The 25638-nt window shown below is 38.8% G+C and overlaps 1 protein-coding gene across 1 annotated transcript in view; it reads left to right on the top strand.

Annotated features, from left to right (window-relative positions):
- Positions 1-25638, top strand: part of LOC127528897 (uncharacterized) — a 55971-nt gene that overhangs the window by 17853 nt on the left and 12480 nt on the right. The window contains exons 7-13 of the mRNA XM_051930524.1: positions 3067-3167; positions 7854-7940; positions 10744-10872; positions 11130-11252; positions 11422-11586; positions 20226-20393; positions 25331-25491. Of these exons, the coding sequence (XP_051786484.1) occupies positions 3067-3167; positions 7854-7940; positions 10744-10872; positions 11130-11252; positions 11422-11586; positions 20226-20393; positions 25331-25491 (934 nt within the window). The remainder of the gene's footprint in view (positions 1-3066; positions 3168-7853; positions 7941-10743; positions 10873-11129; positions 11253-11421; positions 11587-20225; positions 20394-25330; positions 25492-25638) is intronic.

The raw sequence follows: 25638 nt of genomic DNA, 5'->3' as shown, positions 1-25638 counted from the left end.
TGTGTGCGAATGTGTGTGTTCATCCTATGATGGGCTCGCGCCCTGTCCAAGGATTGTTCCTGCCTTGTATCCAAGGCATGATGGAATGGGCTCCAATTGCACTGCAAACCTGCTCAGGAAAAGTGGGTGTTGAAAATAAATGGATAATAACAATTCTATTTTTTCTTCTTCTTCTTTCGGCTGCTCCCGTTAGGGGTTGCCACAGCGGATCATCTTTTTCCATATCTTCCTGTCCTCTTCATCTTGCTCTGTTACACCCATCACTTGCATGTCCTCTCTCATCCATCCATCCATCCATTTTCCAACTCGCTGAACACAGGGTCACTCTCTCATCACATCCATAAACCTTCTCTTAGGCTTTCCTCTTACCTGGCAGCTCTGTCTTTACCATCCTTTTCCCAATATAGCCAGCATCTCTCTTCTGCACATGTCCAAACCAACACAATCTCTGACTTTGGCTCCAAACAGTTTAACCTGGGCTGACCCTCTAATATACTTGATCCTAATCCTATCCATCCTCGTCACACCCAGTGCAAATCTTAGCATCTTTAACTCTGCCTCCTCCAGCTCTGTCTCTTGTTTTTTGATCAGTGCCACCATCTCCAACCCATATAACAGCTGGTCCCACTGCCATCCTGTAGATCTTCCCGTTCACTCTTGCTGATACCCGTCTGTCACAAATTACTCCTGACATTCTTTTCCACCTATTCCACCCTGCCTGCACTCTCTTTTTCACCTCTCTTCCACCATCCCCGTTACTCTGTATTATTGGTCCCAAGTATTTAAACTCGTCCACCTTCGCCAACTCTACTCCCTGCATCCTCACTATTCCACTGACCTTCCTCTCATTTACACACATATATCCTGTCTTGTTCCTACTGACCTTCATTCCTCTCCTCATTAGAGCATATCTCCACCTCTCTTGGATCTCCTCAACCTGCTCCCTACTCTCGCTACAGATCACAATGTCATCAGCAAACATCGTAGTCCACAGGGACTCTTGTCTAATCTCGTCTGTCAACCTGTCCATCACCATTGCAAATAAGAATTAGCTCAGAGCCGATCCCTTTGAATGCATCTGTCACTCCTACCACAGACCTCACCACAGTCACACTTCCCTCGTAGATACCCTATACCATTTTTACATACTTCTCTGCTACTCACGACTTCTGCATAAAATACCACAACTCCTGTCATATGCTGTCTCCAGGTCCACAAAGACGCAATGCAAATCCTTCTGGCCTTCTCTAAACTTCTCCATCAACACCCTCAGATCAAACATTCCATCTGTGGTGCTCTTTCTTGGCATGAAACCATACTGCTGCTCACTAATCATCACTTCCCTTCTTAATCTACCTTCCACTACTCTTTCCCATAACTTTATGCTGTGGCACATCAATTTTCTCCCCCTGTAGTTACTACAAGCTCTGCACATCCCCTTTATTCTAAAAAATCTGTACCAGTATACTTCTTCTCCACTCCTCAGGCATCCTCTCACTTTCCAAGATTCCATTAAACAATCTGGTAAAAAACTCCACTGCCATCTCTTCTAAACACCTCCATGCTTCCACAGGTATGTCATCAGGACCAACAGCCTTTCCATTCTTCATCCTCTTCATAGCTGTCCTTACTTCCTGATTCACTATTACCACGTCATCCAACCTTCTCTCTCTCTCATTCTCTTCATTCATAAGCCTCTCAAAGTGCTCTTCCCATCTGCTCAACACACTCTCCTCACTTGTGAGTATGTTTCCATCGTTATCCTTTATCACCCTAACCTGCTGCACATCTTTCCCAGCTCGGTCCCTCTGTCTAGCCAATTGGTACAGGGCCCTTTCTCCCTCCTTAGTGTCCAACCTCTCATAAAACTCATCATACGCCTTTTCTTTAGCCTTAGCCACCTCTCTCTTCACCTTACACCTTATCACCTTGTACTCTTGTCTACTTTCTGCATCTCTCTGACTATCCCACTTCTTCTTCACCAACCTCTTATTTTGTATACTCTCCTGTATTTCCCAGTTCCACCACCAGGATTCCTTTTCCTCCTTCCTCTGTCCAGATGTCATGCCAAGCACCCTTCTTACTGTCACCCTTACAACGTCTGCTGTAGTTGCCCAGCTATCTAGTAACTTCCCAGTGCCTATCTTACCAACTCTCTGAACTCAACTTTGCAGTCTTCCTTTTTCAACATTCACCATTTGATCCTTGGCTCTGCCCTCACTCTCCTTCTCTTCTTGATCTCCAACATCATCCTATTGACCACCAACTTATGCTGCTTAACTACACTTTACCCTGCCACCACTTTGCAGTCTTTAGTCTCCTTCAAATTGACCCTCCTGCATAGGAAATAATCTACCTGTGTGATCGTTCTCCACTCTTGTATTTCACCCTATGTTCCCTTCTCTTCTTAAAATACGTATTCACCACAGCCATGTCCATTCTTTTTGCAAAATCCACTATCATCTGCCTTCTTCATTCCTCTCCTTGACACCATACCTACCCATCACCTCTTCGTCCCCTCTGTTCCCTTCACCAATACTGTATGTTCATTGAAACCAGCTCAATTCTACTAACTGCTGTTTAATCCTAAAATGATTAGTATTTAACAGTATAGCTGTGAGGGATCATGATGGTAATCTTTTAAGTTCAATATTCAGAGAGAGAGAGAGATGTTGGGGGCATGATTTATGAAGGATATGCTTTCTAAGAAAAAAACTTCTTGTAAGTCGCTTTTCTTACTTTGATTTTCCTTCAGGCAATATTAACTGAATGTACTCTACCAGTCAAAAGTCTGAGCACACGCTGAAATGTTCATGCTTTTGATATAAATTGATGCTTTTTTATCATGATACTAATCAATTGGTTTTTAAATACAGCCAAGATATTAATAGTGTTTCAAATGGCTAATAATGCTTGAAATTACTGTTTTTAAATGTTTTATTCACATATGACTGCAAAGCCCTATTTTCAGCAGCCATTCCTTCAGTGACAGATAATTTCATTTCTAAAGCATATTAATACAAATATGTCAGCTACATTTTATTTCTCTTTTGAAAATGTCTGCAGAGAAGAAGATTTTGGCAAGATTCGGGCAGTGATTTATGATTACCTTCCTAGCATCCCTGGTAAAGTCATGGTTGCCCAGAAGTTGTTTGTGATAAGAAAAGGTAAGGTTCACCAATTTGATTTAGCCTCTTTTTCATTTTTTATATTTAAATAACTTTTAAAATAATAAGTAGTAATTATTTATAGGCAACTTAATTAGTGTGGAGATAGCTGATTTACTATTGAACATTTTGTTCAATTATACCTTTTGTAATAAAGACAAAATTTGTATGAATGGCCATGTCTCAGCTCCAGATATCATTGCTGATCTTACCACTAATAAATGTTCATATAGATATATTACAGTCTTCTTTACATTATATACATTTTAAAGATTTATTTTGATCTCAAACAGACTTAAGAGTAAAATGGTGCAGCAGAGATAGCTTTGCCAACTTACATTGCTTGGACCTTGGTTTTCGTTCTTTGGGTATTAAGTTTACATGTTCTTTCCATGTTTCCTTCATCTTGTCACAGTTGGACATCGGTTAGTGTGAGCAAGTGGGGAGCTATGCATGAGTGTTTCTTATGTGGGTCTGATGATCTGCTTTGTGTTTCTGAACACCTGAACTAGAAAAAGCTGGTTTGAAAATCCATATTACTAACCGAGAATGCTAAACCGGATGGACGCAGGGACATCCGGCCATGGGCCGTAGCCGCAAAAAGACGTACTGTGCAGGCGCCCCAAGAAATCCCCCAAGAAATGCCGCGAGAGGCGGCCAAGACCACAGAAAAAAGGAGTGAGCACAGAAAAAAGGAGTCAAATGCAGGCGACGCACACAGCGCCGCACGAGCAAAACACCCCCCCCCCCCCCCACACACACACACACACAAGCAACGGACGGGACACACACAAAGAGGACGATTCAACAAGCCCCTGGCACCCAAAAAAAAGGGCACGCAAACCCCCCCCCCCCACACACACACACACACAAGCAACGGACGGGACACACACAAAGAGGAGGATTTAATCCCATTGCACACCAAACGGGACGCACACAAAGAGGAGGATTCAACAAGCCACAAGCACACAAAAAAAAGAAGCTGCGAGCAACACACAAAGCCCATTGGACACGAAACGGGACAGACTACGGACATAGCACACGAAACGTACACAAAAACGACGATTCAGACCCACGACCACAGTAACATAAATAACAAATGACACACAAAGCCCCATTTCTAAATGAACGGTCAGTATTAAACATACGTCATCTCAACACGTTCACAATATGCAGCATAGGTAGATCTCATTACAATGAGGCACTATTAACCGTTCAACCGCAGAAAAGGCTCCATATTAACAGTGAGTGCGATCCTCCTTATTACTTATCCATATTTCTCACACTCAAGAACAAACAAGTCATGAATTCATGATCACAGGTACAAAACGATACCGCTCGGATAACGTGACCAAACACAATTCACACTATGCAGCATAGGTGGATCTCATTACAATAAGGCACTATTAACCGTTCAACCGCAGAAAAGGCTCCATATTAACAGTGAGTGCAATACTCCTTATTACGTATCCATATTTCTAGAAGAAAAAATGTCTCGGCTCCAAAAACGCAAAGCTCAACTAAAGCTTCTAACTAACGATGTACCTAAAAGTAAAAACTTTATGAACTGCATTAGATCCTACAATAGCTCATTCGCTTTTGCATCTACCGGAGTAAATATCAGGCCACCAAAAGGCAATGGCCCATACTGCTTTCGCATATGTGCACAAATACTGCATCGCATTGGAACAGTGCACCCTGAAACAAATCAAAAACGCAAATATGCACAAATCTACATCCTAGATCCACATGACGCAATCTATCAATCAAAGTGCTGCATCGCAACAGGCACAGATTCAAAACGAAACACCTCCCGTCTCAGACATATGTTAACGGCAAGGAAGGCTACAACGGGCTTCTCACACAGCACAGGCAAATCGATTACAGCTCCAAAACAACACGTCCCAAATACTACACATGCAACAACGCGCCTCTGAAACGGCACAAGCAAAACATACACCAGGAAAATTCATTCGGATTAATGAATGTCATTTGCAATCATTGTCATTCAGTTCACTTCCCTGAAGAAACAACTGGCAATACAAGTAATACATTTACACGTTGTTGTCAAAAGGGTCAAATTAGACTGCCTCCTTTACATTCATATCCTGAATATCTACAGAAGCTTCTAACTAACGATGTACCTGAAAGTGAAATCTTTAACAACTGCATTAGATCCTACAAATAGGTATCCACTATGAACATTAACAGTGGCACTGCACGTGACATCCGTCTTGCAAAAATGTTAATTATTGATGAATGTACAATGGCATCCAGTCACTTACTCAACACCATTCATAAACTTCTACAAACGTTTATGAATAATAATATTCGCTTTGGAGGAAAGGTACTTTTATTAGGAGGAGATTTTAGACAGTGCTTAGCTATTCTTCCACATGCCATGCACTCAGCTATTGTTCAGTGCACCTTAAAATACGCAGACAATTGGCATTGCTTTCAAAAGATACAGTTAGTAAAAAAGATACGATGTCCAGAACCAGATCATAACAATTGCTTATTACAACTGGGAGAAGGTACACTCACCAATACAGATGGACTTCACCCACATATTATTACAATTCCTCAAGCCTTTATCTGCGACGACTTAGTTACAGACAGATTTGGAACAGCAATCTCATTAGATCAAATGCCCCTTTTAACACAACGCACTATATTATGTCCAAAAAATATTAATGTGGAAAACATAAATACCCAAGTCATTCCATTACTTCCTGGAGAGACACAACTCATTCTAAGCTCTGACAAACTTGACTCTGATCACAACAATAACCATCTTCATTGACATTACAAGTTCTGACCTGGAATTACCTTTTACACTTAAACGGCGTGTACAAAGAAATTTTCCAATAAACCTTTACACTGTGCCACACACTTTATTGTTTGCTTTCTATTTGCATCATCTACACCTTCACACTATTCTATATCTCATTCATACATCACGCTCTTTGTCATTCCCAACACCAGGGGTTGGCGAGCGAAGCGAGCAGGGGGCGGAGCCCCCTAGTGAATGGACAGATAAAGGGAATAAAGTATCTTTTGTGTTTGTATGTGTATACTGTTTAGGATTGCCGCTTGTTCTAGATAGGTGAATTTGCAGAATTATTGAGATTTATTGGAAGTCTGTATCTATTCATTCATTTTCTTACCCAGTTATCCTATTTGCAGATTAATAGAAAAGTAACAGTTCCAATTGAAGTAGCATATGAATGTTTTGGACTTTAACTGTTGTAATTGTTAGATTATCATTGATTCAATTTCAGCTCAAATGCAGTTCTTTTGACCTGCCTGCGCAACAACAGTAAAAAATAACCCATAATGACAAAGGGAAAACATGTTTTCAGAAAAAGTTTGCAAATTTATTAACAATCAAAAATGAAATCTCTCATTTATATAAATATTCAGACCCTTTGCTGTGGTCAGATGCATCCTGTTTGCTTTAATTATCCTTGAGATGTGTCTACAACTTGAGTGGAGTCATCTGTGGCAAACTGAATTGATTGGACATAGTTTAGGAAGACACACATCTCTGTACAAATATGGCCCCACAATTTACACTGCAGGTCAGGACTAAAACAAAGCCATGAAGCCCAAGGAACTTTTGATAGACTTCTGTTATAAAATTGTAGTGTGGCATAGATCAGGGCAAGGACATAAATCCATTTCTAAGGTTCTGAGTGTTTCCAGGAGCATAGTGGCCTCAGTAACTGTGAAACTGGAGACTTTTAGAACCACCAGGATTCTTCCTAGTGAACAGAGCTTCAGATGTTCTTTGCCAAGATGGAACAACTTTCAGAAGGACAACCATCTCAGCAGCACTTTTGTCAATCAGGTCTTTATGTTGACTGAAAGGCATGTGCCACCATTTAAAGACTCTGAGAGCAAGAGGAAAAAGAGTCTCTGGTCTGATGAGACAAACATTGAACTCTTTGACTGTCCTTGAGTAGTCCAGCCACAGCTCAGACTTAAACTCCATGAAACATCTGTGGAAAGACCTGAAGATGGATATTTACAGATGCTTTCCATGCAGTCTAATGGAGCTTGAGAGGATTTGTCAGGAAGAATGGTATAAAATGCCCAAATCCAGGTGTTCAAAGCCAGTAGAGACTTATCCAAGAAGACTTGAAGCTGTAATTGCTACCAAATGGGCTTCTACAAATTACTGAATTACAGGTCCAAATACTTACATGAATGAGCAATTTCAGTTTTTGACATTTAATAAATCTGTAATACTTCCTGAAAAGATGTTTTCACTTTGCCATTATTGTTTACTGAGTGTAGATTGATTAGCAAATATGAATTTTTTTCTATTTAAAGTTAAATCTAAAACACAACAAAGTGTGCAGACATTGAAGGGGTCTAAATACTTTCTAAATCCACTCCACTGTAGCTCTGTAATCATAAAGTACGTTAGGACAGTGTGCACTGCCCAAAGCTGCTTCTTCAACAGATTACATACATTAGATTAGATTAAACTTTATTAATCTCAAGTGTAAATTCATTATTATATTATTGACTCTTTGTATTAATCCTTTATAAGAGTAACAGATAAAGTCGTTGTTTAGAAATGTTCCTTTTTTTGTAGTTTATATTTATCACCATGCAATAGATATTTACTTGACTTTCTACCGGATAATTATTACATGTTATTTGTCTTTACTTTGCTAGATATAAGCAAAGTCTGCATGGGCCTGAGGAGTGTCCGCCACTGCAAATGTAATCCAGGTTTTAAAGGCAATGGCATTCACTGCGTAGGTAAGTTGATTTCTTCAGTTTCAATAAAGAAATTCTAAGCCACCTTAAGATTTAATTTTCCCTAAATAAAAGTAGGCTGTTGTATTTTATTGGTACCTTAAGTAACATTCTGAGATGGTTATTGAAGTGTGCAGCATATGAGTGTTTATTTTATGTTGTTTATTGTAACATGTTTGCGTTTTTGTACTTAATTTTTATTTTAAATTTCCCTAATGTCTATATTTCCCATACTGCAGTGTTGTTTCCCTGCAGTTAGATTGGCCCTGTGTTAGATCACATTCATACCTCAAACAAACCATTACAAGATTTGCTTGGAACCAAACCGAGACTACTCTTCGCAAATGACCTTGATAAAGTTGTTTAGATCTGCAATAGAATGTGACTTGCAAGTTCACTTCTACCTAAACAAACCAGACTACAAGGGCTCCAGAGTTTGAAAAAAAAATGCTCCTTACGAACTAGGTGTTAGTTGTTAGTATTTTTTAGCATTTTTATGATGTCATTTTGCTGCCATTTTGGTGTTCTTCTGTTTTGATCACTTCATGGTTATTATCAACAACACTTTTGAAATGCTACAATAGCAGAACCAGTAATGCTGTAGTATATTGATAAAATCTAAAATCTTCAAAACAAGTAAGTCTCACTTAGTTACAGTAAATAGGTAAAAAAAATGTTGGCAGACAGAATTATTTAGTAACATTTTGGACCGTCTGGTTCTGACACTTCCCATATACTGTATTTAAATCATTCTTTAGCCCCATCATTTATCAGTTCTTCAAATATTTTATCCTTAAAAATTAAATACGACAGAACCTGCTAGTAAAAAAATATTCATTTTTTGAAAGAAAATGTTTAGTCTTTTTCTAGTTATAGGTCTCAAGATGAGTTCTTAGAAATATTTGCATGAATAATCATCCATTTGTGAACAATGTCATATTTTTTTCCATGCATCTGTACTGCTTTTTATTATTGCCAACATTCTGTTGCCACCCTTATGCAGTGTTGGAGAATGTTACCTTTAAAAAGCAACTTAATTACATTACTCATTATTTATAAAAAAATGAGCTAAATAGGTTATATTGTTACTAATTATAAAATTTATTGTATTACAAAAAGTGCATTACTTTTGTGTTATTTTTTTCTCTTTTGTATTAAAAACTACTCATTTCATTGTCCAGCATTTGTTATTAAACCCTAAACCTATATATGAACCTTCATAAAACTCACCAAAACCAGACAAATTTGATCATTTTCTTGTGTTTTATAATTATAATTATTTTAAGTCCTTCATCTGCTGTGTACATCCATTTACTTTTTCCATCCCCAAAGCGAACCCCCGAAGATTCGCTGTAGGATCATTGGCCTCTGCTCTACCAGTTCACACTGTTTCATCATATTTATAGCAGATAACTGGATTATAACTAATTATTATCACTCTAAAACCAGTATAATGTCAAGAACTATATATACGTGAGTCACATTAATTACACAGCAAAACACACAACAAAGGGCGGCACGGTGGCGCAGTGGGTAGCGCTGCTGCCTCGCAGTTGGGAGACCTGGGGACCCGGGTGCGCTTCCCGGGTCCTCCCTGCGTGGAGTTTGCATGTTCTCCCCGTGTCTGCGTGAGTTTCCTCCCACAGTCCAAAGACATGCTGGTTAGGTGGATTGGCGATTCTAAATTGGCCCTAGTGTGTGCTTGGTGTGTGGGTGTGTTTGTGTGTGTCCTGCGGTGGGTTGGCACCCTGCCCAGGATTGGTTCCCTGCCTTGTGCCCTGTGTTGGCTGGGATTGGCTCCAGCAGACCCCCGTGACCCTGTGTTCGGATTCAGCGGGTTGGAAAATGGATGGATGGATGGATGAACACACAACAAAAGTATCATTATGGAACGAACACAAATTATGAAAAACAAGAAAATCTCTTGCAAAAACACTTGGATTTTTCACTTTACCTTCATCTGAGCCCATATTACAGTTCATATAATCAGGTCACCTAGGCTGCTTCCCAGTCACATATTTTTAAGGAGCAGTACAGTACAGTATCATCCATACCTCCTCCATGTCAGCCTTGGCCTCTCAGGCACCTGTTGGCCATGAGGCCTTCTGAACTCTTGCCCATACCATTGCAACATCTCAGTAATTTATATCTTTAATTAACAAAAGAGTGGCAAGCATGATATGGTTGTTTGTAAAGTAATAGTTCTTCCTGTTTAATTTGTTTTATCCTGAAAATGTTTTTGAAGGTCTGCTTGTGTTATGGGGAGCACAGTGTCCAGTGCTATTGCTGCTATCTTGCAGTAAGGAGAACAGGTTTTGCAGCCCACATGGTCCTTGTGTGTAGTTTGCTTTTTCACTCCTTGTCCATGTGGGTTTCCACAGATTTCTTCCCACACTCCAAAGACACACGGGGTACGTGAATGTGCATTCCTAAACTGGCCCTAGTGTGTTTGGGTCTTCACCTTGCCTTGTATTGGTGCCCTGTCTAGTTTTTGTTGCCTCGTTGCACCTGATGATTGCTGGGATAGGAAAATGTATGGATGCATATGTTATTTGTGTTCTTAACTTTCTAACCCCTTACGTAGCAGTATAAGACTACTAAATGAAACCAGAAAATGAATGGGTAGAGATTTTAAAATAAAATGTGAACTGAAACTATATTACAAGGAATTATGTTGGAAGAGTAACACATTTTGGTATACAGAAAAAGATGTAAGCAGAAGTAACCCTCAAAATATTTTATTTTTTGTTTTGTTATTTCAACTCTCTGCATGCTAATTATTCTTTGCAACCTCTTGTTTTTCTAGATGTGGATGAATGTAAAGAAGAAATGGCAGCACAATGTCTTCCTCATGCCACATGTGTAAACACATATGGTTCATACATATGTAAATGTCCAAATGGCTATGAGGGAGATGGCATTTACTCCTGTATAGGTAGGCATTGAGAGTAATGTCCCTGAAAAATGAATGAGAAAAAATAAACTGTTGCAGAGCAAAAACACACATAATTATTAACAGCTTTAAAGGCAAGTTTATGTAATGTGTAGCAATATTGTTTTTATGACATATTCCTTTTTCCAGAAACCTTATAACAAAACTAATATGTTTTGAAAACAGGTTATTTTCAGGCATAATTTATGTAGAAAGTGAAGTGCTTATTATAATCTGTTCTGATGTCTGATTTTATATAGATGTTGATGAATGCTTCAGAGGTCTTGCACATTGTAACACCAATGCCTCCTGCATGAATACGCTTGGATCATATGTCTGTATTTGTCCCAAGGGCTTCTTCAGCAGGAGTGGAGAGTGCAGAGGTACCAAATAATTTACATATTTACTCAGTTAATAGAATTAACTTTTTAGAAACAGTTGAATCTCCATTAGATGCTGTGATATTTGTAATTAAAAGGTGGTACTAAAGGCGAACAGTCCATAAATAATTACAAAACACAGCTTTAACCAAATTCTCACATTTTTTGTTAGCAAAAAGTATCTGGACTCCATGGTCACCTTGGTCCATTTGTTCAGTGACATGTGGAAATCAAAACCAAATGCGATTTCGAATCTGTACACATCCAGAAAGTGGAATGCGCTGCTTAGGACCTACAGCAGACCTTAAACCTTGCCCTAATCTGCGGGAATGCCCAGGTAGGATGGGTTACTTTTTTTTTGTCCACAGTAGTTTATAATGTTTGTAAAGAAACTACATGCCCCAGCATCCATTGTACATTATATTACATGAACTGACAATGGATGTCAACTTATAAAATTAGTATGTCAATTTATATTGTCTTTTAATTTGAGACACAATAAAATTGTATTACAAACAACCACTGAATAGTCATGTCAAAAAATGTCACATGAAATCACATGACTGGTGTAAAACAAGCATATTTCATGCTTTTCAAATGGTTAAAAATGGAATGTATTTTCTTTTTCCTGTGAATGTTTCATAAACCTGCGGTGGGTTGGCATCCTGCCCGGGATTGGTTCCTGCCTTGTGCCCTGTGTTGGCTGGGATTGGCTCCAGCAGACCCCTGTGACCCTGTGTTTGGATTCAGCGGGTTGGAAAATGGATGGATGGATGTTTCATAAACAGTTACACATGACATTTTTTACAGGAAAAATTGAAAACATAAAAAGAATGTTGGAGACTCAATGTTTATTTTGCTTAACTGTTATGCCTTCATCAGGTGTATGAAAGAAACAGAATCAGCAGGTAAGATGGAAAAAATCAGGGGAGATAAAATACAAGTGAAATTTCCAGTTTTCCTGTAAAAAAAGTGCAAATATGTGTGCACTAGTGGCTACTGTCACCTTTGAAGTAATCTTCTTCCACAGCTACAGTATGCAGTTAGTTAGACAATGTTACCATTGTCTACCTGGAACTTTGCCTCTAGAATACCCTGTCATGTTATGCTGAATGCCAGAGATATCTGAAAATCTTGTCCTTTCCACCCTGTCATGTTATGCTGAATGCCAGAGATATCTGAAAATCTTGTCCTTTCCGTGATGGTGCGTGTTGGCCCGAGGAGCTTCTTGAATCCGCCATAGTCTGTAACCTAACCAAGGGATGAGCCTATCAGATGAGGACACATACAGCCAGACTAGGTGCATAAAGGTGCCAAAGTGCTTTTATTAAAACATTCAAAACAAACAGTGATCCCAAACAGTGCAGTGAAAAAGGTTCAATAATTAATAAATAATCCAATAAAATATGTGAAGGTGGAGGTTACAATCAATCCAATAAATAGTCCATTAAAAGTAAAATAAAAAAAAAAAAAAAACAATGTTGAGGCAGCTGTCCATGAAAACATGGGCCCCAGTGCTACCCCTTAAAACTGACATTTTCTCTGCTTACCCCTCTCCAAGCCTCTCCACAGAGGAGACACCCTTCTGACAGACCCAGCCTTCCTTTCGACTGCAGGTCCCTTTCTATGGCGCCCAGCTGAGCTCCCAATCTAGACCCAGGCACAGGTCCTTACTGTCCAAGGACCTTAGTAAGGCTCACAATCCGAACCTACTTTCGCAGACTCCCTCTGCCTTCCCGGATTTATGCAGCAAGCAGTACACCTGCTGATCACTCCAGCTCCCTAAGATGCTCACCTGGAGTGATCCATATCAGCAGCCTCGAGGGTCAGCTGCACACTGTCTCCAGAACTGTCCTCCTCTTGGCTGCCTGCCTTCTCTCACACCTGAGCTCGTATTCTCTCACTCGCTCGCTGTTGCACCAGCTCCTTCTCCCATCTTCCTCCCTGCTTCTCTCTCCTTACTTTGACCTTTCTTTCTTCTTCCTTTACTTTTTTCTTTTCTTTTCTTTGTGTCATTCTCCCTTTTATGCCTTCATGGGCACAGTGCCTACAATCACAACACAGAAATCCAATGAAGCAAATGAGACAGATCGCACCCTCACATACAGCTCTGTCTCACCTCAATTACCTCACCAACCTCCCACAGCAGTGTGAGCATACACACCCACAGAGATCAAGCCAGTCATTCAATTATTCATTTATTTAAACCGGACTATAAAGATGTTAAGCTGCAGACCCTCTATACTACACTTCTCTTGGCAGTTTTTATTTTTTGGAAGAGCTAAAAATCACAAGGGGCCAAGTCAGCTGACTAAAGAGAACGATCCAATTTGGTAATTGATTTCTTTGCTAGGAAGTCACGAACACTGGACACACCATTGTTAGGAGTATTTTAATGATGGAATATCCACTTGTCTGCCAAGGTTCAGATCTTTTTCTTCATACAGAATCCTGTAACCTTTTCAACATTTCTAAATAGCATTGTAGGTTGTCTGTTAGTCCATGCTTAAAGAATGTGTGATGGAATATCCACTTGTGATTAAAAAATACGATTTTTACCAACACAGACAACAATATCATATATTAGAGAAGGTGATGGTTATTTAGTGCTTGAGAAATGCGAGATTGAAGGTTGGCTTTCTGAGATCTTAGATGTTAGTGGCATGCATCTCCCTGCTTCACCTACATAGATTGCTGGATACCTCTTACAAGAAATATAGTATTTACTTTATTAATATAAATCCATATGTGGTTAAGTGGTCGGTAGATTTGGATAGATAGATAGATAGATAGATAGATAGATAGATAGATAGATAGATAGATAGATAGATAGATAGATAGATAGATAGATAGATAGATAGATAGATAGATACTTTCTCTTTCTTGCCCATGATGCATTTTTTTGCCAAATTTAAAAACCAGGCTTCAATGCCTGTGCTGGCCCAAAATTGTGATCGGAATTAAAAAGTTCAGAAATAGTAATAAGTATTCCAGAAATACAAACATGCCCTTTAAAGAAGAGGAGAAAACGTAGAGCCTCTGACTTGGAATGACAAGGCCAATGAAGAATCTTTACACAAAAAATTACTTTTTACTCTTTAATAGTGTTTCAAGAACGCTGCAGTGGTAACCTCTGTGCTACTGTGCCTCAAACAACAAAAGACACAAATAAAAGATAACCACAAACAAAATACAACAAATGGCCACACACTAGAAATAAGTAATAAAACAAATACTATTGCTCTCACAGAGTTCCAATCTTTGGGGCACTAATTGACCATAACATGAACCAGTGGCATGAGACTGGCTTGTTCAAGCTGGCACTTTGTTATTCTGTGCAGATGCTTTGATCTTTTTTCTTCCATCAAGAAGAAAGAAACACTTTGTAAACAGTAATAAATCTATTGTTGTTTTTATTATAATATCACAGAGTCTCATGTAGTTTCTGACCTAGCGGGAAAGGTCAAGGCCCCTTTAAGGTTTGTGTGGAATACTGCCATGTAGTTTAGCTAATTTTGCATGCATTCAGCCCACACCAGATTTTCTTATATAGACATAAAATGCAGACTTGAAGATCAGTTTGAGCTACTACACTGCTTCATACTGGCACTTGTTTGAGCTTTGGAGTACCAGCAGAGCTTGTGATTCAGGGGATCAGTATTATACAGTATATGTGGGGGCTGTCCCTGTCAGTGCCTGATCTGATGTACTAGCAAGAAGCATAACATGCGTAATCCAACAGTATCGACACAACGGGCAATGAATTTATGCAGAACAACAACAATTTTCATAATATTCTCATAATGATTAGCTAATGTACCCCTTAAATGAAAATACTGTGAGCTTTTTTTTTTTAAAAACATATATGTAGGATGCAAATCCAGCTCGAGTACATAGCGGATTGTGACATCATGCATCCGCAAAGCATATTGGGAAGACATGTAAAATGTGAAATGGAGGACACTTACAGTGCACATGCCTAAATATTTTGCGCATATATGATCATGTAGTGATGTCACCATCCAACATGGCATCTTCAGCCCTGTAATGTCACACTGGTGTCTCACAAAGCAGCGTGGGGTGCTGGGAAAAATAAGCTGGTCACAAGACAAATTTTCAGAAAAATGTTTGTTGAACAAGGTCACTGGCGAGAACAGCATGTTCACTGCAAAAAACTTTTGCCGAATTTCACTGATCAACACTTCATCTGACAGAGAACAAAAATTAAAAAGGAAAAGTAAGGGCAAACAGGATTTGCCTAAGAAGACAATTCCAACCAAACAAGTCAATCTGAAAACAGTAGTAAAAGTTTAATAAACCAAAAAACACCTACTAATGAGAAGAAGGAACCTCGGAGGGAATCCCTTCCCAGCCTTAAATATAAAAAGACTGGAGGCAGGCACTCATGAGTGACCTGGTGCCACTTCCTGTTGTGTTTCCACACACAGAAAGCAAGGAATGCACATGTGCTAATAAATAAACATAATAATAACAAAAATTACACAAAAACACTGTAAGAAAAATAGTAATTAAAAGACTGACAATAACAACAAAAATAAACATGAAATAAGGAATAACCCTTGGCTATAACATAACAATAGGATTAGAAAATATTAAAGGGCCTAGCATCCCTCTGAATGCCATTGTGTGTCATCTAGTTATTTGGTACAAATACAGGATAACAGGGCAGGTACAGGATTTGTGGTGTTGGGTGGTGGGTATAGAAAGCTGTTTATTGCTCATATAAACAAGCAGGTGGCAGTAAAGGATCCTTAGATGACAAGTGCGAAACAGTTGCCTATTGTAATGGACACATTTCTTTAAAACTGAAAATGTGTATTGAGGAGTACTGTGCTCTTAGGAAATGACAGCAGACCTCGCAGTGTTTAACCTCTGCAAGAGAAAATGAAACATTTTAAATAAAAAGATCAGGAGATAAAACAATCAGAAATACAAGCAAGTGTCGTTATCAAAAAAGTCAAACCATTCTGTTGCCAATCCAAGGATTGTTAATTAAAATCTGGAATGCCAAAAATGTTTGTCAATCAGAAAATGTTATTTTTATGCAAACTCAGATGAATCAGGAATGCAAGTGTCGACCTTTGTGGTGATGTTATTCATGCATTGCACATTGCACAGTACAAAATAGCAGCACCTAATTTACAAGCCTGTAAAAACAACAGCTAGTGAAAAATAAACCTCAGAATCAGATTCCTTGATTAAAAAAAACATTTTGCCACAAAACTCTTGAAAAAAATGAAAAAAATATTTAAACAAAATACCAATCACAATAGGTAGCCTTGTAAGTTACTCTGTGGTTCTGACAATGATTCCAGAGATTCCAGAACCTAGGAGTAGGAGTATAGTGAAATTGTTTTAAAAAGAAGCCTTTTGCTGGTAGATAATTTAGTTTAGGGTTAGAAAAGGAGTTGGGGCAAAGGTAACACAGAAATTAAGGAGATTTGGTAAGAGAATGATAAAAATGTACTGTTACTTGAAATGAGTGTAAATGATTGATTCACCTCTTAAATTAATTTTTAGCTTTGGGTATCTCAAACATTATTTAGGTGAAAGTACAGTTTTGCATTTTAATACTTCAGTAAGCCTAAACATACTTCCTGTTGACCTAACTAAAAATGGGGACATCTATGAGACTGGGATCCAAAATTGGCCTTGGACTTTCTTCCAGATTGTCCCACCTCACTCAACTGGACACCAAATATTCCCGAAAGCCAAATCAGTGAATGTACATAAAATAAAATAGTATACTGTATTGCAGTTACAACTCTCTGATACTCCTACAGCTGCATTGTCCTCCTTCCTCTTACAAATTGAGCTCTGCTGTGGTGCAGTTGTTAAACCTAGCTGAACCTTGACACAAAGTTAAGAATTAAGAATGTTTGAAGTTAAGCATTAATTGGTGGGGATGGACCAGGATCATGTGATAAAGTGTAGGCTGCTAACATTTTGCCCCTCAATCTCTTTCTTTCTCTCTTACTTACTCTTTTCTGAAAATATGGCCCACAAAGAGAGTGGCCCAACAGAAATTGTCCGTTTAGTTATGATGGCCCATCTATCCCTTTAACCCACACTGTGCCCTTGATAACTCTCTTAATTTTTAACTCTTGTTGCAACCATTTAATATTTGCACTCTGAATATGTGCATCCTATTTCAGACCGTAATACCCATTTTATTCTAATTTTAGTGTTAGCGTTTAGCTGCCTCGTTTTGGAGAGTAATGCAGACAACATATCAAAGCCTACCCCAATCTACTCTGAGATACAGTATGTCACAATGATACACTACATGCTGCCAATAGTTATCCATTTGTCCAAGGGGCTAATAGGGTGCAAAATAGAAAATATAGAAAAATTAAACAAGAATGTAGAACCATCTAAGACAATGTCGGTAGATAGGGCTGCCATGGGACACTGTTGTGTAGAAGTAGACTTTGAACCACAAGGCTGCCCACTCAGTTCCTGCTTCTGCCTCACTGTGTGACTCTGAGCAAGTACAAAATCTGTAAACAATTTTAAAATATTCTGATCCTTGGATACAGACCTCAGGTAAATATGCTAACTAGGTGTGTTAGCTATGTGGTAGTGTAGAAAAATTAGGCTTTTAACTTCTTCCTAAAAAGGATGGCAACTATTTTTGGATAATGAGGATTTTAACTTAATGCCCACCTAGGGACGCCATATTCATTTAGGAAGTGTAAGAGACACCAAATAAATGTAGGAACTTGTGTATGAATGTGAGAAAAAAAAGAATTGATTGATTTAAGTCAATCATTCTGTTAATTAATTATAAGTTTTGCCTTTGGTAATGCCAGTAATAAATAATTTGGTAAGACTCCCACTTTATTTTCCAAGTTAACCGAAGCACTCATTTTTAAGAGACTAAGCAATACAATTTATTGATAAACAGAAGGATTAGAGAAATATGATAGACAGACTAAACATATAACACAAAAGAGGCTGGATGTTTATTGGCTATTTAGAGTTCTAGTTTATTTTGGCAAAGTTTTATGACCCCAAGTCTTAAAGGATAATGTCCGATGTTATGTGGAGGTATTGCTGTTGTCGCTCCAGGTTCAAGTGAAGAACTCTTCTTCTGTTAGAGAGCACACATGGTCGTTTGTCCATGGTGTGCTGTGATGCTGACCTTTTCAGCTTACTCTAAGGCTTTTTTGACGTCTCCTCTGCAACTTCATTGGGTAAATGAGAGTGTAGGTGCTGAAGTACCCATCTTGAAGAAATTCTGCTTTTCAGTTTGGACTCAGTCACTGGCACAGAGCCTGGCTTGGCAGAATGGATCTTATAGCTAGTTCAGAGCATCCAACTCCAAGGCATTATGATGAGTAACTTCCAGGCTGCAGTGATTGCATGGCTTCTTAGCTTGAAGAGAGGAGACCACCAGCTTTCAGCTCATAAATAGAACAGATTGTCAGCTTTCATCTCCTACAAAAAGTGGATCTTCAGCTTTCAGCTAATGTAAAGAGGGAGAAGAGATGAATGCAATTAGTTTTGAAGGAAGGTGTAACCTCTAGTGAATGGATCAAAATCGCTTCCAGTTACAAATCCAATGCCTGCTTGTAGAGGAGCTATTGTGTCCATCACATTCACTCAGAGTTCAGTTTGCGGTTACAAGCCTAAAATTAATGTCTATCTGGGCACCTTTTTGTCTGAAGGAGTCTCTGTAAAGGTGTCAGCAGAACTCTGATTTTACACCTTTGTTTTAAGAAGAAGTACAGTGACGACCAATGTGTTGGTATGAGCTGCAGTTAAGCCATTCACTCAGGAATGCAGGTGGAGTATGCAGATGGATTTCTACATCCCCTTTAAATCTTCTGTTTGCCACTAAAAGCTTAGCAGAATGGACAATGCTCAGCAGATGTACTAAGAGCTCATAAATTAAAAGAAAGCAAGACGAAATCTCCCAGGCTATACAAATGCAGCAAAGGCTCCTAATGGGTATCTGTGACCCTGTTGTCTGTAATTGAGGGCAAATAGCCTGATACCTGCCATGGTTATCTAGCTCTTTAATTGATAGAGAGGGTTCAATAATGGTGTATCTTCCTGACTACACTGAAGGTTTTTGGTTCATGGATTTTATATGAACAACCTTGATCCCAGATATGAATCAAAAGATTGTCATGGAAATACAAATGTGGAGTTTAAGGGAACCATCCAGCCATAGTCTAATTAAATCTAGAGGAGAGAGTAGTTGGGTCAAGTTCTCAGACGGAAAGGATATTGTGAGCTTGGAAGGAAAAAGGTCTCCAAAAGACAATTAGCAACAGGAACAGGAGATGAAAAGATTTCAAGAACAAAACATAGCAATAGTCATTAAGACCGGCACCAGTCAAAGCCCAAGTCAAAATGACAATGAACAAAATACAAATGTAGTCAAAAACTGTTAAAGAACCTGACCATCACTAATCAAATTGTTGGGCAGTGATTGTGTAAAAGAACTGTATTGAGATATCTTAGTGTCAAGGAAATAACAATGAAAATTCATAAAACCTAATAATAATAAATATTTACACAATATGAAAATTTTCTAATTTATACTGTCATAACACAACATTAGAGAAGATACTCAAATCATTACTGGAGAGGCCACATTTGGAAAAAGTTCAAAGACAGGAGCTGAGCAAACCAAATGCCCCATGTTGTAGCTGCCTTAGTGTTGTTGTGGATGTACGCCTTGCTTCAGTCGAATGCTCTTGTTTCTTGTAGATTCAATCATGTGTCTGGTGACCCTGGTGACCATCTAATATTAGTATTTTTGAAAATGTTTCAGGGCATTATCCTGGCTTCATTATTGTACCAATGACTTATTTTCACGTATGGACATTTATGCATAGCTAATTCTTGACATACTAAATATAATTCTGTTTTTCATTCTGTTAATTTTGTTTTCAGATGATTAATTTTCTTTTTTATATTGCTATCTTCCTTTGATTATTCCAGTGAATGGTCAGTGGTCAGAATGGTCCCCATGGTCCACCTGCACACAGCTTTGTTCTGGAATTAAGAGACGAATCAGAGTTTGTAACAATCCGCCTCCTTCTTCCAACGGCCAGCTTTGTGAAGGCACACCCGAGGAAACAGCAGCATGCAGCAGTGAACATTGTCCAAGTACTGGAATCATTCTTTATTTTTTGCAAAATATATAATAGTGTGTCCTATATTTGGGGTCTGAATACCAGTAGATCACCATTTTGGAAAGAGAATAATTCTGGATATGGTTGTAAGCTGCCCTTCAGGAATAATGTCTTCAAGTTTTCTGATTAAGTGTTGCTAATGAAAAAAGTAGAAATACCCTTCTGAAGCTGAATTATACGTAAAATGATAAAATCAACAAGATTTGTGTTTATTATAAGATCAGAAAATAGTGTGTGGGCCATTGACTCTACTTCACTCTAATTACACTGGACAACAAAAATCTTTGCTTCCTGAGCACTTTTGGGTGAATCTTACAGATTTTGGCCTGCTAATCTATCTATCTATCTATCTATCTAATCACAAAAATCACCTTTAAATTTTTCAGTCATCATTTTTTCATCAAGTGTTTTTGTGATTTTCTCCCGTATTAGAAGTACTCATATACAATAAACAATAATGTATCTTTTTTTTGAGTCACAACCATACTACTATATTACATCACATTCAAAGTCACATCATAAATTGTTTGCAATAAAAACGTACAATATAACTTAAATCTCATAATGATGTTTAAAATTTTGAAATTATGAAAAGTACCCGCTTGCAACGTAAATTTCTTATTTTTAAACAAGTTAGAAAATATTTGCATGCCGTAATATTAAAAAGTGTTTTGTGATTTGGTTAACCGTTTTAAAAGACATGCAGTTTAAGTGCATTGGTGATGCTAATTTGCTCTGATGTCCTTGTGTGTATGTGTTTGCTCAACAATGGGCTGGCGTGCTGTTCAGGGATTTTTTTTTGTCTTGTGCCTGATGCTTGCTGGGTTAGGCTTCAACTTCCCTGCATTCCTGTACTGAATAAGATGTGTTAGAAAATGGATTATTTGATGGAAAATCCCTTTGATTTTGTGAAGTATTTTTATCTTTTAAATGTTCTGCTCAAAAAAATGAAAGGAATACTTTTTAATCAAAGTATATCATCAAGTCAGTGAAACTTCTGGGCTATTGATCGGGTCAGTTAAGTAGCAGAGGGGGTTGTTAATCAGTTTCAGCTGCTTTGGTGTTAATTAAATTAACAACAGTGCACTAGAGGGGCAATAATGAGATGACCCCCAAAACAGGAATGGTTTAACAGGTGGAGGCCACTGACATTTTTCCCTCCTCATCTGTTTTTCACTAGTTTTGCATTTGGCTATGGTCAATGTCACTACTGATAGCATGAGGCGATACCTGGACCCTACAGAGGTGGCACAGGTAGTCCAGCTTCTCCAGGATGGCTCATCAGTACGTGCCATTGCCAGAAGGTTTGCTGTGTCACCCAGCACAGTCTCAAGGGCATGCAGGAGATTCCAGGAGACAGGCAGTTACTCTAAGAGAGCTGGAAAGGGCCGTAGAAGGTCCTTAACCCATCAGCAGGACCGGTATCTGCTCTTTTGGGCAAGGAGGAACAGGATGAGCACTGCCAAACCCTACAAAATGACCTCCAGCAGGCCACTGGTGTGAATGTCTCTGACCAAACAATCAGAAGCAGACTTCATGAGGGTGGCCTGAGGGCCCGACATCCTTTAGTGGGCCCTCTGCTCACTGCCCGGCACTTTGGAGCTCGATTGGCATTTGCCATAGAATACCAGAATTGGCAGGTTCACCACTTGCGCCCTGTGCTTTTCAGATGATAGCAGGTTCACCATGAGCGCATGTGACAGACATGAAAGGGTCTGGAGAAGCCGTGGAGAATGTTATGCTGCCTGTAACATCATTCAGCATGACCGGTTTGGTGGTGGGACAGTGATGGTCTGGGGAGGCATATCCTTGGAGGGACACACAGACCTCAAGAGGATAGACGTTGGCACCTTGACTGCCATTAAATATTGGGATGAAATCCTTGGACCCATTGTCAGACCCTATCCAGGTTCAGTGGGCCCTGGATTCCTTCTGGTGCACATCAATGCCTGGCCTCATGTGGTGAGAGTATGTAGGCAGCTCCTGAAGGATGAAGGAATTGATACTACTGAATTCCATACCACCAACCCCACTCCATTGTCAGGCATGCATACCTGAGTACAATTTTGAGTTGCAATGAAATTTCGGCAAAATGGACTAGCCTGACACACATTTTTTTCACTTAGATTTTTGGGATGTCTTTGAATTCAGCCCTCTGCAGGTTGATAATTTTCATTATCCTAACACATTACTCAGTCGATATCAGTATAGATATACACCATGTTTTTTCCCCATTGTGTTTTCAAAGTGTTTCTTTAATTTTTTTGAGCAGTTTATTTTGCCACAGTGGTAGGTAATGTTTTTAACAGAGATATGCTTAGACCGCTGCACCATTGTTTGTCCAGGTGTTACATTCAAGCATAAGACAAAAACTTTGCAGTCATTTAAGTAGCACACCTTCAGGATCTGTTTGCAGACAGGAGGGTCTCTCTGAAATGTTGATGAGGAAAATACTGTGTATAAAATATACAAGTTGAAGTGACCTCTCTTAAGCTAAACTTTAACAGTAAATCAATCCATAATTTATGTAGTACAGAATGTTTCATTATTTAAGGATAGGTGACGTGCAATTGAGAGTTGCTTAGGTAGGATGAGTTTAATTATTGTGTTTGTAGATTATTAACATATTTACATTAGTAGTGGCCTTAACAAATTAAAAAAATAAATAAAACTTTTGAGGAAGAAAATAAGTTCTTTATTGGAGAGTTATTTTAGGAACATAGTGCATCCATTTTGGGAGCCATGACCCCCACTCCACCCCTTAAACAACTCATACATTTGGCACATAAGCCACATGTGGACCCAACAAAGATATATTTGTCTTTTCTTCATATAAAACTTGTATTGATGAGAAGTTAATTAAAAACGATAAACAGGGAAGGTGCAAAAGATTTCTATATTTGAAACAGTTGTTTCCATGAATAACTGATTAAGGAGGTAATTTTTGTTGGTTTACAAATCAGACAATTGATTAATTACATGTGGTTCAAAGATCTGCTAGTGAGGCCACAGAACGCATTCAAGGACGTACAGAGCACCAAACAAACATCCAGCTGGTTGACAACATGCTTCAAGCGTGCAAAACCATGAATTGCAACATTTTCTGCATTCACATTTGAACAACTTCCTCACTAACCTTTGTGCAGTCAGTGGCAAACATGGTAAAAAAAAATCATCAGGGAAGTGAAATGATGGAAAAGCATTACCAAGGCCAGTAGAATCCATCAGTGCTGGCTGGCTACTGTTGGACACAGAAACAAGAAGGATCAGATGCTGCGTACAAATAAAAATCAGCTTCAAAACACTTTAGCTCAATTGAGCTAATGTAGTTTGTCAGCATCATTAAGTGATTCAACATGCTAAATTCAATAAAAGTTCATTTCATCTTTCCGCAAATTCCTATGTGAAATTAGAGCTTGAAACTTTTTCTCATAATCACCCAAAAGCTTCAAGGAAGCAAAACCTTAAAAATAAGGTCCAGGTTTATGTTTGATTTAATATTTTCAGAACTCAGTCTTCACAAGTTTAGGTCATTTTAATTCCATTGATCTTGCGCTGAACTTCGTATCATTTGCACTTCTTGTCTATCCGAGAACACAAGCTCATCACATCAGAATTATCTCTCTAAATTTTATACCCTATGCTTTCTAATATAAAGTCTAATTCACTTATATTGCTCTTAGTTCAAGCCTTTATGTGTTCTAAAAAATTTCCTTAGGATGACTGGAACACTTCTTGGATTCTACAGCATGATTTTGCAGCCTGCAACAATGTATTAGAAATCCTGTGCCTGTGCTGGGATCAAGCAAAGCAGAGAAACACCTAGAAAACATTCCAGTTCATCCGTTTGCAAGTGCTGTACCTAGTAAGAAATCCTACCACACCAAACGGAATGTGGTCACAGAGGGCAGCACCGACTGCAGTGGCTGTGGTCTCAACTTGCACAGGTATATCAGGAACATCCTCTGGACACACTGTGACATCAGTTATAAGGAAGGCAGTTCATCAGAAAACATTGCTGTTAGTGAAGCTGTCCACTTTGACAGACTGTCCATTACAAATGCAAGGCTCAGCCCTCCAGATCATCTTGTCCTCAAGGTTGTCCTCATTTATTATAGGACTTGTGTTTGAAAATGATATGTGAAAACACTATGGTATAAAGTTGAAGGAAAGGCTCTGAAAGACACACTCCTTGAGGAGTGATGCTGGCCTCTTCCTAAAATTGTTTCTGTAACGTGGCAACATTTTTACACTCTTTAAAGCTCCAAGCAACTGGGTTGAAAATGTCTCCTGGTTACACTAAGAGATGGCCAACTGGAGATTTGTTAGTAAATGTCTCCTATGCAATCTGATCTAGTTTCTTTCTCTGGATGTGGTTCAGGGCCATCATATATGTGATTTCCTTGTTCTGTCACCACCTGTTCCAAAATATTTCCTGTTCCTGACCATTGCATTTTTTCTCTTCCCTTCACCCTGATGTAAGAAAATGCCTTATAATATTTCAAAGCTCAAGCAGACTCAAATGTCATGAATCTTTGCCTAGCAAGGCCTTTTCTGGTGCCTTCCATCATAATTCACCTACTTCAAAACAATGATTTTTCCAGGGCAGATAAACAGTTAGGAGGCGAAGTTATATAGGTAAGCCAAAATAATTAGAATCACAAAACATATGATGGCACTATGAATCAAGAAAAGCAAAGACTCTGTTTAGTCTGCAAGTTGAATTAGGGGGGCAGGAAATGCAAATGATGCCAAGTTAGTTTAAGCTGATCTGAAAATGCCTCTGTAATTGAATAGCTCCTCTAAGTACCTTTTGTTTAAAGATGTCTGCCAAATTAGAACATAATGTGCCAACTCAGTAGGAAATAGTCCTACATTTTTTGTTTGATTTCGTTTTATTTTTTTTTTTAGTTGATGGAAGTTGGTCACTGTGGTCAGCTTGGAGGCCTTGCCCTGTAACCTGTGGCCTTGCAGTAGTAAGCCGCTCACGAATCTGCAATAGTCCATCTGCACAGAATGGTGGCAAAACCTGTCAAGGTCAAGAATACGAAGAGGCTACTTGTGGTACACCAGTAAGTGGGGAAGCAAGACATCTTTTTATTAATTTTATTAAAATCAAATAACATTCCATACACATAACTCAAGTTTTACAAAAAAAAAAAGGTTTGAAACAAATCAACCCCCACCCCTGAGAAAGAGAGCTAGGCCGGCAGTGTAAC

This window comes from Erpetoichthys calabaricus, chromosome 8 (genome assembly GCF_900747795.2).
Source record: "Erpetoichthys calabaricus chromosome 8, fErpCal1.3, whole genome shotgun sequence".
NCBI classification, from domain to species: Eukaryota; Metazoa; Chordata; class Cladistia; order Polypteriformes; family Polypteridae; genus Erpetoichthys; species Erpetoichthys calabaricus.
The sequence above is the reverse complement of the archived record's forward strand: the minus strand, read 5'-3'. Positions and strand labels throughout refer to the sequence as shown.